Source organism: Dreissena polymorpha, chromosome 5, assembly GCF_020536995.1.
Source record: "Dreissena polymorpha isolate Duluth1 chromosome 5, UMN_Dpol_1.0, whole genome shotgun sequence".
Classification (NCBI taxonomy): Eukaryota; Metazoa; Mollusca; class Bivalvia; order Myida; family Dreissenidae; genus Dreissena; species Dreissena polymorpha.
Window position 1 is genome coordinate 111,517,122 of NC_068359.1, and position 14,460 is coordinate 111,531,581.

At 38.4% G+C, this 14,460-nt stretch overlaps 1 protein-coding gene across 2 annotated transcripts in view; it reads left to right on the forward strand.

The window, feature by feature from the left end:
• LOC127881748 (keratin-associated protein 5-5-like) overlaps positions 1-11,650 on the forward strand; it is a 50,726-nt gene extending 39,076 nt beyond the window's left edge. The window contains exons 1-2 of one of the 2 annotated variants that reach the window (XM_052429832.1): positions 9,755-9,918; positions 10,992-11,650. In XM_052429832.1, coding sequence (XP_052285792.1) covers positions 10,993-11,478 — 486 coding nt within the window. In that variant the 5' untranslated portion in view covers positions 9,755-9,918; position 10,992 and the 3' untranslated portion in view covers positions 11,479-11,650. Of the gene's footprint in view, positions 1-9,754; positions 9,919-10,991 lie in introns of those variants that run through there. The other variant, XM_052429833.1, reaches the window with a different exon arrangement.
• Positions 11,651-14,460: the final 2,810 nt, after the last annotated feature.

Below are 14,460 nucleotides of genomic sequence, written 5' to 3' on the forward strand. Positions count from 1 at the left end.
GGAGGCTGGACTTAAACTTAAACCCAACAAGTGCCATCTGTTTTCAGAGGAAGTAGAATTCTTAGGGCACATAATATCCTCAGAGGGGATACGTACGGACCCAAAGAAAACTGAAGCCGTACGTACCTGGCCGAGATGTGCGCTCGTTCTTGGGACTCGTTCTTGCAGTTACTAAAGGCGTTTCATTTACCAGTTTGCAGAGCTAGCGAAACCTCTACACCGACTTACCGAGAAAGGTGTGAAGTTTGACTGGACACCGCAATGCATGCTTGCATTCGAGTCCTTGAAGCAGAAACTGATGGGAGCCCCAATTCTCAGTCACCCAGATTTTCGCGAACCTTTCATCCTAGATACTGACGCCAGTGATATGGCCATAGCAGCCGTAGTGTCACAAAAGCAGAATGGATAGCAGATGGTAGTTGCTTTTGCTAGTCGAACTCTGAGCAAGTCAAAACGCAAGTACTGTGTGACACGCAAAGAACTGCTAGCGGTGGTACACTTCGTGAAGTATTACCGGCATTATTTATATGGGAGACAGTTCCTGTTGCGAACAGATCATGGCTCACTCCGTTGGATTATGAACTTCAAAGATCCAGAGGGTCAGTTAGTTCGGTGGCTTGAGACTTTATCTGTTTATGACATGAAAATCGAGCACAAACCAGGTAGGTTGCATGGCAATGCTGATTCCTTGAGCAGAAGGGTATGTAAGCAATGTGGTCGTAACTGTCCGGTTTTGGGCAATGGCAAGGTTCAAACACTGGGAGCGTATATGCTTGGAGGAGTGTGTGAGTCTGAGAACCCAAATGACTTACTCTTTGATATCCAATCGCTCCAGAGCAATGAAACCGATATAGCCACCGTGAAAGAATGGCTTATACAAAATTACCGCCCAAGCCGTACTGAAATTGAGCCACGAAGTATGTACCTTAAATCTCTGTGGAACCAATGTGAACGCTTATATGTAAAGGATGAAATCGCAGTCAGAAGATGGGAAGATTTGGATACAAAGGCTATACAATGGTAGGCAGTTTTGCCTCTGGGTAAGAGAAGAGAGGTATTGAGATATGCACATGGCATAAAGGCCTCGGAACATCTTGGAATAAAGAAGACATTGACGAGGATAAGGCAACGTTTCTATTGGCCGGGTCTACAGCATGATGTTCAGATCTTCGTCAATGGGTGTGAAACGTGTGCTTAGCGAAAAGGACCCAACAAGACTAATCGAGCACCAATGCAGGTGACAAGAAGTGGCTATACTCTAGAGCGTATAGCAGTCGACATTTTGGGGGAATTGCCAATGACCGAGAATGGGAATAAATACATTTTGGTGGTATTCGACTACTTCACCAAGTGGACAGAAGCGTATGCAATGCCAAATATGGAGGCAGCAACTGTTGCTCGTGTCATTGTGGTACAATTCGTGTCACGATATGGTGTGCCAAGAAAAGTGCAGTCGGATCAAGGATCACAATTCACCAGTAGACTGTTTACAGAGATGTGTCGACTGTTACAAATAGGGAAAACTAGAACGACACCCTACCATCCGGAATCGGACGGGATGGTTGAGCTGTTCAATCGAACCTTTTGTGCAATGCTCAGCGCATTTGTGAATGAAAATCATAAAGACGGGGATGACCAGTTACCATTCGTTATGATGGCTTAAAGGTCATCGCAGCACAAAACTTCCGGTGTCACCCCAAATCTTTTGATGCTTGGGCGTGAAACAACTTTTCCTCTGGACCTAGCATACGATATGCCAACACATGCTAAATTTACACAACCTAACGAATGGGTGTGGCAGTTGCAAGAACAGCTTGAAACCGCTCATGCGTTTGTTCGTACATATACTGGATAGGCAATTGAACGACAGAAGCAGTATCATGACAGGTCACTTGCCTATGAACATTTTGATCTAGGGGATTCCGTATATGTGTTCTTTCCGGTTAAACGTTCAGAGTGGTCTCCAAAATTTACTTCTTACTGGCGTGGACCGTTTCAGATTCTTGAGAAAGTGGCAACCGTTTTGTATAAGGTAAATTGTGTTAGTTCTGGATCTGCGCAGGTCATACACACAGATAGATTGAGAAAAGTAAGACCTCAAGTGCTGTTGGGTGAGTTAGACACAAATAATCCCGATTCTATGACAACTCAGGACAAAACTGAGGTGTCGGGTGCCAAACCGAGCGAGCCAGGCTTACACGACGGTAGTAACCACGATGACCTTGGTTCAATAAGTAGGAAAAGACGTACACCACTTTGGCATCATGACTATGTCTTTTCTACTTTCAGTTCCGGAAGGCCCAACACAAAGATCACGCCGAGATCGAGGGCCATATGTCCGCTATGCAAAGAGGAAGTCACTGCTGGTGAAAGATTCGAGCTGCATGTAACCCAGTGCGCCATCAATCCGAAACGCCACAAGTGCCATGAGTGTGGAACAGACTACAAAGAGTTGGTATTCCTTAAAAGACACATAGCTAAGACAGGACACACTCAGACGCATAAGGTGGAGAGCGTTAAAACACCCGCAGCTGACAGCAGTAGTGTTAGCAGTTGGGACAGCGACCTCGAAGTAGAAATAGCTTATGAGCCCTGCATTGATTTCAATATCGGTAGAGTTATCAGAAAGCGAACGGTTCCATAGCCGGTAAGAGCGCCGAAGAAAATGCGTCTTTCCACGGATGGCCAGTCATGCAGCACCTGGATAGAAGATCGCCCAGCTGAGGAAGCTGTCGCTTCGAATGGCGATAGTACGACCAAGGACCTGCCAACGGTGGTTTGTACAGCGGTACAGACTGATGATCGTGGGATGGATGTTCATCGATGTAGTGTATGTGACATTACATTTGGCAATCAGGCAATGTTGTTTGTACACAAGGGATGCCATTGTGTTGCCAACCCCCTACGATGTAATGTTTGTGGGCAAACATGCCAAGATGAGATGAACTTTTTCATACACATTACAATGGGTCACACTGCCAAGTGATTGTGTTTTTAAGTAGAGTGATGATTTTAGAACTGTTTACGTTAGCAGTGCAGTTTGTTTTGTTACAGTTGCGTTAATGTTTTGTTTTTTCCCCTTTCTTTTCATTGTTGAACTATCAAGTTAATCAGTATTCATCAGGTCATACTCATGTTTGTTTTTCTTATCTCATCAGGATACTAGTCATTCATTTAGCATTACATATCATGTTTTGTCATAACATTTGCTTTTAACATGACTACCGGGAGTAGTATTTGGTTCATTAATAAAAGATGTTGTTGACGTATGTGTTTTACATTTAGACAGAGTATTGTAAGCGGGACGCTTAAATCGGAGGCGTGGGTAGTGTGACGATTTTTACCGGTACTTTAACCTTTAGGTTCATTATTCTTTGAGTTCATTCCTATTGTTTATATTAAAACGAAAGTACGTTTCCCGCGGGCAACTATTCGACTATTCGGTAAGTTCCTCGCAAATAGCGTGTGTATTTTAGATTGATCATTGTATTTTTATGTACATACTTTGGTGATTTAATAATACAAGACGGTTATAAAGATGCACAATATATATTTCATAATATAGCCACAGTATTATACAATTACTGTTTGAAACGGTAGAGTTGTGTTTACATGAAGTAGTAGGGTGATGTCTTTAGCAAGCGGGTCACGTGGTATATATGTATATATAGCGCTGCTCTTCTGGGGAGCGAGCAGTAGCGGATCCGTGGTCTAGTGGTAACACACTGGTTTCACAATCCAGAGATCGCTAGTTCGATCCCCCGCTGCACCTAACCTACTAACTCGTCTTTCACTTGAGACGTTAAACCGAGGTGCAGTGTACTAGGTGCTAAACACCGGGCACTAAAAGACCCAGGGTCACCTCTGGAACGGGGTGTCTCCTGTATATTGCACTATCCCCCGTAAACAACTAACACGTCTTTCTAGGGGCGATGGCCATATGGGAGACAATCCCGGTGCACTCGATAAAAAATAATGAAGAAGAAGGGAGCGAGCAGTCTGCGTTCGATCGTCGAACAGAACACAACGTTTAATACGTTATAGTAATTAGAGACCAAATACAATTGGAGGTATCTGTGACTTTGGATGCCTATTGAGTGGGGTGACCCAGGCAACTTTGCGCATAACATACCATAGCTTGCTGGGTAAGATTGAGACTCACACAGGTCTCCTTTGGTTATATAAGTCAGTGCACGTTTCTGGTCTCTCAGGTCAGGGACATCACTGTGACTTTGGATACTTTCGAGTGGAGGTGACCCTGGCAACTTTGCGCACAACATACCATAGCTTGCTGGGTAGCCTAGAGACTCGTATATAAGTCCGGGTCAAAGGTTTCATTCCAGTTAGTGCACGTGTTAGGTCTCGTAGGTCAGACTGAGTCTGTCAATCTCCTTATTGTCGCTTGTACAACACTGACCGATTGCCCTCCTTGCATAACGCATACATTGGACACTCTGCAGACACGTTAATATAGGTCAAGTCGACCCAAGTCAAATCAAGACGACCCAAGACGACCCAATTCGACCCTAGACAACTCAAGTCGACCCAAGTCGATCCAAGTCAACTCAAGACGACCAAAGTCGACCCTAGTCAACCCAAGTCGACCCAAGCCAACACAAGACACCTAAGTCAACCGAAATTGACCCAAGACACTTAAGTCAACCCAAGCTGACCCAAGTCACACATGGCATATGAAACCGGCTTGTAAAGTGAGTAAACGTTCATCATACCAATGATACAAAAATTACAAATCATTAATAGTGTAAATATTCATTCATTCCAGTCTAAATTGAGGCAGTTGATTATCTAATCAAACGGCTAAGGAAAGCCCCAGGAATGCTGTGTGTTGAAACATACCACTGGTGTTTGGAGCCACCGTATATATCCCAAAGAAACGACGAACACGTTACACTATATAGGGCAATATTCAGAGGTATAAGCACCGCTCCTTTCTTTAATATAGAACCACAAGGAGCTCTGAACAATTTGTCTTATTGATAATTTATACGCTCATGTCAAGCATTTCACTTTGTACCGTGATAAAATTATGTAATCTGAAATCCGTTTCGCTTCTTTTTTCCATTGTAATTGCGGCTACATTTGAGAATGTGCAATGGTTTGAAGCTTTTTTGTGTGCAATATTATACGTGGATAGTTAGATATTCGGCAAGCGCCGTCATTGCTACAGTAAATTTCTCTACTGTGTGATTAATTAGCTCGGACCGGACGTTCTCCAGTTTTCTTGCCTTCAGACTACGCACTGCCTCCTCCACCTCTGCCTTAAGTATGAACGGACTTTCGTCGTTCGCTTCTGGTCTGGGATCATTCTAAAACAAACTGAAGTCTAATTAAAGCAAGCAGTTGTAGAGGTCACTGCAGTATACAGTCCACCTATTTAGGTCTGCGGCACCCTCTGTCAGTCAGGAGAATTCAGTCCGCGTCTGCTATAACAGCGGCCTTGGTCTGATAGGTCTTCGTGGTGGTCTATAGGGCGCTGTAAAACCCTCTTAATGCTACCTGTGGTCATCTCTTTGTTTATTGTGATCGTTGCAATCCATTCCTCCTTGGCCTCTTTCATCTTCTTCCTCACCCCTCACCACGCCCCCCCCCCCCCCTGTTCCCGTTCTGGTAATTTGCTCTAGAGTCGAGGCTTGTGTACTTCTAATGCCTCAGCTCTCTTCTTTTGTCACATTGGTCCATCATTTCGGTCGTCACCCATAGCTTGTTCTTTTATCTCTCTCTCCCAAGCACTTCTTTGGCCGATTACAGTATGATATCATTGATGTTGTTGGTTATCGTGTCGATGACGTTTACGTTATGTTAACTTGACCATTATATATATATATATATATATATATATATATATATATATATATATATATATATATATATATATATATATATATATATATATATATATATATATATATATATATATATATACGGTAATTTATAAACTAAATATAACTATATATACTAAAACGTACCCGGGAATTGTAATGCAAAATTGGTCGTTGTCGGCTATTTTTCAAATTAATTATGTTCATATTTATGTCAATATTGTTTGAAATGGCCTCTATATTATCGAAACTACAAACGCATGAAGATGCAGATTTTGTTTCAAGAGAATTTAGTTTCGCATTTCGTAGCGCGTTTTACGAAATCGGATATTGGGGCTTGATTGGTCATTGTCGGCTCAGGTACTACATCAATGTACCCCGGGTACTCTTAAGTATACTTAAATGCAACCCAGGAACGAATCTTATACTGAAACCCGTGGTAAATTTAAGTAGTACCCGAGCCGACAATGACAAATCTAGCGACAGAAGAATAGGATTGGACTGTTCTGGAGAAACGACTGTGAAAGCAGTAATATTGATTGACGAAATACATACATGCAATTTTCAAATATATAGTTAATAATACATATGCAAATATTGCTTATTTTAGTTATAATAGATCTAAACTAAACTATATAACATATTGAAATACTAAAATAACGTTACTAAAGCAACAATTTATTTACATTATATTTTGGCAAACTTAACAATTCATTACAACATATTTAAAACTAAATTCAAATAAATGCTCTAAAAAAGGCACAATACATGTATGTTAAAGTTCAAATACAATCAAAATGTATTTTGTTAAAACAAAAAAAAACATGAGATAATTCATAACGGCCGTGTACGAGCTGTTTGTTTTCTGTTATTCACAATATCGTTGGTCCAGCATAAATAATAAAACTGAATTGTAATAAGGATATGTTTTAATAGATCTAAAACAAGCCTTGATACAGATCTTCGACAATGATGTGAAGCCGTTTACTATTGTATTCAACCACTGACCAATATAATACCAGGGTTTCCTGTAAACCCTTTATACCCAAACACTGTATTGCACGCAACGTGATGGCAAGATTCAGGAGAACGAAAATAAATGTTTAAACGCCACGTGGCAAGTAATGGGCAAGTATAATTATGATTGATATGTTTTGAACAAATTAATTGAGGAAGAGCAAAACACTCAAAACCCATGCAAAGTTTGCGTGTTTGTTCATGTTTGTGCATATTAACCCACATTGTATGCTTTGTCCAAATTAGTGAGTCACACAAATTCGATGACGTCACTCCTAATTGAATGAATCATTAAATTCTTGACTAATTTTATGGGTTTTATCCCCCTTAGATGCCCACAAGAAAACAGGCTAATTGACAAAGACCGATTTAAGATCAATAAATGCAAATCCATGATGCAAAAATAAATGACAATAACTTAGATAAAAATGGTTGAGAGTTTATACAATTAATTGAATACTGACAATAATGCCAGCATTCTGATAAGTTGTACATAAATCACAATTTTCTAAACAAAAACAGCTTCAATCTGTTGTCATAGAAAGTATGCTTACAGAATACAAACTACACTCAAATGTTGAGTTAGCACCAAACAAATAAATGTTTTCATGAAAAGCCTGTGGGAATACATGAACTTCAATAAGCTATGAAAGTCAACAAACATTTGGCAACCATTATTGAATGCTCAAAATATTTATGATGTGCTTAAGCAAAATATTATGTATTCCCTAAAATTCTACCATTTTCCAAAGTTGAATACAAAACACTTTAGTAAATAACATGCCCCCGAAAAACGCTTTTACAGAAGTTATGAGCATTTTTCGAAACCTAAACGCAGATTTTGAAACCTAAACGCGGACCCTAAGTTCAAGGTCAAAGGGGTTAAAATTTGTGTGCGTATGGAAAGGCCTTGTTCATATACACATGCATACCAAATATGAAGGTTACATCTGAAGCGACATACAAGTTATGAGCATTTTTCCAACCCTAAACGCAGATTCCGAAACCTAAACGCGGACCCTAAGTTCAAGGTCAATGTCAAAGGGGTCAAAATTTGTGTGCGTATGGAAAAGCCTTGTCCATATACATATGCATACCAAATATGAAGGTTACATCTGAAGCGACATAGAAGTTATGAGCATTTTTCAAAACCTAAACGCAGATTTCGAAACCTAAACGCGGACCCTTAGTTCAAGGTCAAGGTTATATATTAGTTATCTTTAATGTTTGTCAATATATAAAAGAAGCTTTAGTTATAAGAAATACCATCCTAAATATTACCGTTTAATAGATTTCATCACCCACCTCGATAAACCTTACGCGCTCTTACCATAGTGTGTGTATTTTTATTTGTATAGTTTATTGACTTTTCATGTTATGTAATGCTTTGTTGTTATTCATAGTCACGTGACCGAAAATGTCGTGTATATTTGAGTATTAAGACGATGTACTTTTTTATAAGTTTGAATAAACTGTCTGTATGTCTGTCCATCATAATCTGTAATAAAATGCAACACATTGTCAGATAAACAAAGATTCATTTACCCCATAATTACAATTAACGGCGAATTTAACATATATAATCTTACTCGGAATAATCATTTGTTAGATTTGTGGTTGCACTTAATGAAGAAGTATGTGTAAATGCACATTTTAATTTTCTTTTGAAGTAGGTGCTATAAAAAGTGTTTCAAATCTGTATGCATGTAAAAAATGAAGTCAAAAATTCTTTTAATATGTCGTAATTGTTTTATCGCTACATTTCTTGATTTCCGAAGCATGTATTAAATATGTGCAATACTAAAAACACGTACATACTATTTGGGGACTTTTGTTACTTGTTGTATTTTATTTAAGACATGCCATACAATAATTCATTTCAACGATTGTCTTCTTTTTAACCCATGTTTAGTATCTGGAAATTAACGGTCATATACAGACAGCTACACCTAAGCTTAACGTCGTAGCATAATAATTAATAGTAATATTCAATAAATGTTCAAGTGCTATTAACAGGGGCGCATCCAGGATTTCCGGTTAGGGGGGGGCGGGATATTGAAAGATATGCTGGGGGTCCAGGGGGCCGCTAGGGCCCCGTGTGGATCCCTGCAGGACAAAGCCTTGCTATGGGGTCCAGGGTGGCGAAGCCCCCGGAAGCTCCACGATTTTAGTGATTCTGAGGGCTTTGACAACCACTTCAAGAGGGATACATCAGAATCGCAAAGTTCGAATTGAAAAACCGGGCGACAGAGAGTCTAAAGTTAAAACAATTAGCGATTATCTGTGATTAGTGGGAAATGTTGTGTACGAAAAAGAAGAAAAATGAGTTTAAATAGGTGATTTAAATCTAATTAAGTGTGAAACATCAAATGAATTGACTTTACTTTGGCAATTTTTTATTTGGGAGGGGGGGCGTTCGCCGCGTCCGCCACCCCCCCCCCCCCCTGGATCCGCCTATGATTAAAATGATAGCAAACATTGTTGATGACAAAATCGTTTCACCAGCTTAGCCCCTATTCATCCACCACATTTGGTGTCCTGTGCTATTGTGTATGTTTTAGCATTGCCTTCCGAATATATGATGGGACAGCTACACAAGATATAAATTGTCAAACTATTGAAATGTAAAGTTAATTTTACAAAATAAATCGTTAACGCTGCAGTGTAATAGTGATAATTTAAATGTTATTACAGAATTTACATTTATGTCTTTGCGTTTAAACAAAAATGATACGCTTTTCACAAAACACTCACGTCATTTTGAAATTAATCCAGGTAAGACAAACAAGCAAAAAGATGTTTACACGGAAAATGCATAAATAACTAATATCTCTTCAATTAAATAAACATTACTAATTGCACGGAAATGTAATCAACGATACACAAGGGAGAGAAAGTTCACAAAAAGAATAATAAAACAGTGAAAACTGTTTCTGCGATCGACTACATACACGTGTTGTCAAGGATAACGCGATAGCACTGTGGGCGAAAGCGTGTTGTATTTAACTGGGGATAACATCTAGTAGTAAATGCCTCCCATGGTTGCAGCCTAACGCGTCAGGTAAGAGTTTGTAGTTTTGTATTCTTTTAGCATCATACATGGTATAATTAACTTATGAATAATACATTATAGAGTATTTGCTTTAATTGGATTGTATGAATGATCGTATGTATTTCACTGATAAAATACATGCAACAAATGTATTTCGCATGTTAATCAGATTCGTCTTGCCTTAATATATTTGAGCCGCTCAAAGAAAACCCGGAAATAATGCACGTGCGTTATGTGTCGTCCAATATAATCCTGGATTTGCGTTATGTGTCGTCCAATATAAGCCTGGCGTGCGTTATGTGTCGTCCAATATAAGCCTGGCGTGCGTTATGTGTCGTCCAATATAAGCCTGGCGTGCGTTATGTGTCGTCCAATATAAGCCTGGCGTGCGTTATGTGTCGTCCAATATAAGCCTGGCGTGCGTTATGTGTCGTCCAATATAAGCCTGGATTTGCGATATGTGTCGTCCAATATAAGCCTGAATTTGCGTTATGTGTCGTCCAATATAAGCCTGGATTTGCGTTAAGAAGAGACTTCCTTTAAACGAAACAAAATACATAAACGCGGAAAGTGTTTTCTCTGATTAGCCTGTGCAATACGCCCCTGATTAGCCTGTGCGGATTTACGCACTTGCATTGTGTCCGGTTTTCAGAGAGCGCGGCTCATTTTCATGTATATACATACTGACACCATGAAACTGCAGCAAGAAAGACTGACTGTGTTCTATTTGTTCAAACAAAGTAAATTTAAATTCTCATAATACGTAGTGTACTGGCATCTTTATAAATATAATGTCGTATTATACCTGGCTTTACAATAACGTTCTTTTTACAAACACACAAGCACTACAATAAAAAGAATGCCCAATATCTGAATATGTGTGTACAGCAATCTGCATATTATATTCATTTAAATAAACATGGTATACAGCAAATCAGGACTAATATTGCATAGTGCTTTGTCATGTTAAATGTTTGAAGTCCTTTAGTTTAGTTTAAACCTAATATTTTAGCTCGATTGCATTGAAAACCTAAGGCTTATATAGTCGTTTTTAAATAGTTTTCAACACATTGTATTTTCAGCATGGTCCTCCTATTCAGCACCACGCTTGTCACCCTCGCCTTTCTGTGCAGATGTGAGGCTTATATGAAGTTCGACGTCGCCGGTTGCCACGTCTACCGTTCCACAGGAATGTGCGGAAGTTGCGTCGGAGGCTGCTGGCCCTACTGGAGCAACGAGAACAACACGTGCGGCTTCTGCCGCCGCTGTCAACCCTGCCCGGGCGGCCGCCTAATGGACGAGCTCTGTAGATGCACGGAAGAATGTCCGCTGGGGAAGTTTGGCGATGACTGTATTCAGAGTTGCCCGTACAAATGTCGCGCCTGTGATCGTCATACCGGTACCTGTTTGCTCTGGTGTAGCGAGCTGTGTATAGACGGGTGCCAGCTATCCACGGGGTTCTGTCGCTATAACACGTCCAAGCTGACGTCGTGTAGGGACACTACCAGTCCTGTGGAGCAAATCTGTCCAGAGTATTCCGATTATGTCCCACGGATTTATCTGCGCTAATTGTGAATTATCAGTGGTGTATGATTGATTGATGAAATTAACCTTTAGAACGCACACACAATCAGATTTAATGTCTACTTTCCAATACGAATGTTATTCGATTAATTTATCGATGTTGTTTTTGTTATTATTAAATGATTTAGACAAAACTAAATAAAGTAATTATCTTTTCTGTTTTTTCTAGTTTGGTGCATTTAACACAAATATGTAGAATAGAACAGTATGAACCACACTGTTGGCTTTTATTCAAGTGAAAAAGAGGTGATAACTCCAATGTCCGGACTGGGGAATGCCGGACCAGAGCCATATCTAAGAATAACGCCGATATTTTAGATTCAGGTGTGCAATTAATTTATATTGACTGATCGAAGATAGCTATTCTTTAATGATAAACAGTTATGTTGATCCTATATTCATGTCTTTAGGTTCCAAGATAACTACCGCTGAACAAATCACATATTGATTTAAACGTCAACCCCTTTGATCTTGGATGGGTGATTTTGAATCGCAACTTTTGACATTAAACGCATATCACTGGTTATGTTTGGTTCAATAAATATCACCGACAAAATATATGTATTAATTATTTGTATTTATTTAGGACGGTTTTAATATATTTAACTTCAATAATGGATATATTTCTCTTATAATTGGGAGATGTATGTTGCAATAATGACCAACTGCTTTGTAGCAGGGACGGTCACCCAGTCAATCTAATGGGATAAATCCATTGGCCACGAAGGATGATCAATGCAAGAACAGAAAAGCATGCTTTTAAAAGAAATGTGATATGTTTAAGAGTCTTTACATAACTGTGCTATACAGCGACCAAAAACTATAAATGGGGTATTATGAAATCCGTGTAAGTTCATTTGTTCCACCCGGAAATTGGAAAATAAATGCCATACAAAAATCGAATTTGAATTTAATATTTATAAGGTATCCCAAAAATACAGTACATTCTACACGGCAGTAGAAATTATTTATAAGGTAATATGAAATCCGTATCAGTTCATATTTTTTAACCCGACGAACTAAAAAGTTAAAACTACATGTAATAGTCAGATGATCCGCCGTAAATAAACTGCAAATGGAACAAAATGATATATATATATATATATATATATATATATATATATATATTATATATATATATATATATATATATATATTCTAATATGCTTATTTAAAATGTAATTGATTTTTGTGAATAGTGCAAAAATAAACAGCTAATGGTAATTAAAAAAGAAGAGTACACATGTGTGCTTGTATTTGAACACGTTGGAAAGTTGTTGGAAAGTTCGCGAAATTTAATTAGTAATTTAGTAATCAATGTGGCCGCTTCATAAATTATTGCAAGAAATCTGGGTCAAACATTAGCTTAATCAGCTGTGCCAAAAATATAGAAAGAGTGTTTTATATGTATGGAAAGCTGTTGCACCTGAATCAATTTCATTTCGTAACTTAACGCTTCAATCCAGGTCAGTTTGTTTCTGTAAATATTTATTATTTGTGTAAACAAACATTACTAAAAATAAATAATATACAAAAGGGACCTTTTCACGCGTTGTTAAATTTACAATAATTTTTTTTTCGGATACGCAAAGTTTCGTTTTAGTTATGATATTTGTGAGGAAACAGTATTATCTATTATTTACCACGCTCTAAAATATCCATTATAATACGGGCAAAAGCCCGAAGGGCGTTGACCGTTAATTTGTATCACTTTTCTGAAATAAAAAGAGACATTACCTTATAGGCTATTAAGTCAAATAATTCCTGCCGTCGACTATTTTCGCGATGGAAAATCATAGAGCGCTGGAGCACATAGACACTTCGACAAACGCTATATAACAAGTAGATGCATTCCTCATGAAATAATACGTCATGGCAGTAATTATTAAATAGCGAATCGTACTCTATGTTATTGTATTATATGTTTTTGACCGACAAATGCAATTTTTTGTTTTTTACTTCCGGTTTGCCTGTTTTCCGGCCTTAAGCCGTAAAGGGCAACAAGTCATATTCCACAGACTGGTTACTACAAAACGCGATAACTTTGGGCAACATATTTTCTTTAATATAACCCGTCTTAAATGTATTGAAATCCAGTTTTCTTTCGAATCTATTTGCTTCGATATATTTGATTTCTGATTGTTATTATTATCCTCATAAATCAATAAACGCTTGTTTAAAAATAATGTCATTTAAAATAGTATAGTCGGCATCGGTATTCTCGCGGTATTTCAAATGCGCCAACCTACAGTACGTGCTGTTAACATGTCAGAGTTCATGACACAATTTGCATTCGCTCTCAGAAAGGAGTTTTACATGTGATCATTAGCAATAATCTGGTAAGTTGCGGTTGTAATCCTTCGGAAACAAGTTTATTTACAAAATGTATCGATATTGCGATTTAACTGTTTTGTATTTTAGCTTAGTTTCAACTTGTTTACACCTTGCTGCGTCTCACTTTGCCGAGGTTACATATCACTATATACAGATAAGGCCTAAAACCCCTAAATCTAACACTGTCGGATTTTCGTACCACAATATTCCAGATTGTTCAAAATTAAACAAAAAACTTAACAAAACGCCTGCATCATTTATCAACTTTTAAGATTTGTGCTCACTCTTGGTTCTCCATTTTTAGAAGCTGTTCTGCCAAGCACTGGACATCACACAAGCCATTCTATTGAGCAAAACTGACAGTGTTGGTTTCCAGAAATCAACAAAGGAGGGATTCCTGAACTATCAAAGTTTCCATGGAATGAAGTTTTTAGCCATGGTGATCTTGTTAATTGGTTCTGTAGGTTTACTTCAATTTCAAAGGAACATATGTGAACTTTTATAGAACTTTGTAGAGTCTATATCTTTCCCTCTGTAAACAAAAATCAGCTGTCACATTATAAAGACGTATGTGCAAACATTGTCAATGGGTTGTTAAATTAACGATTTGAAGGCAATTAACATGTTGAAGAA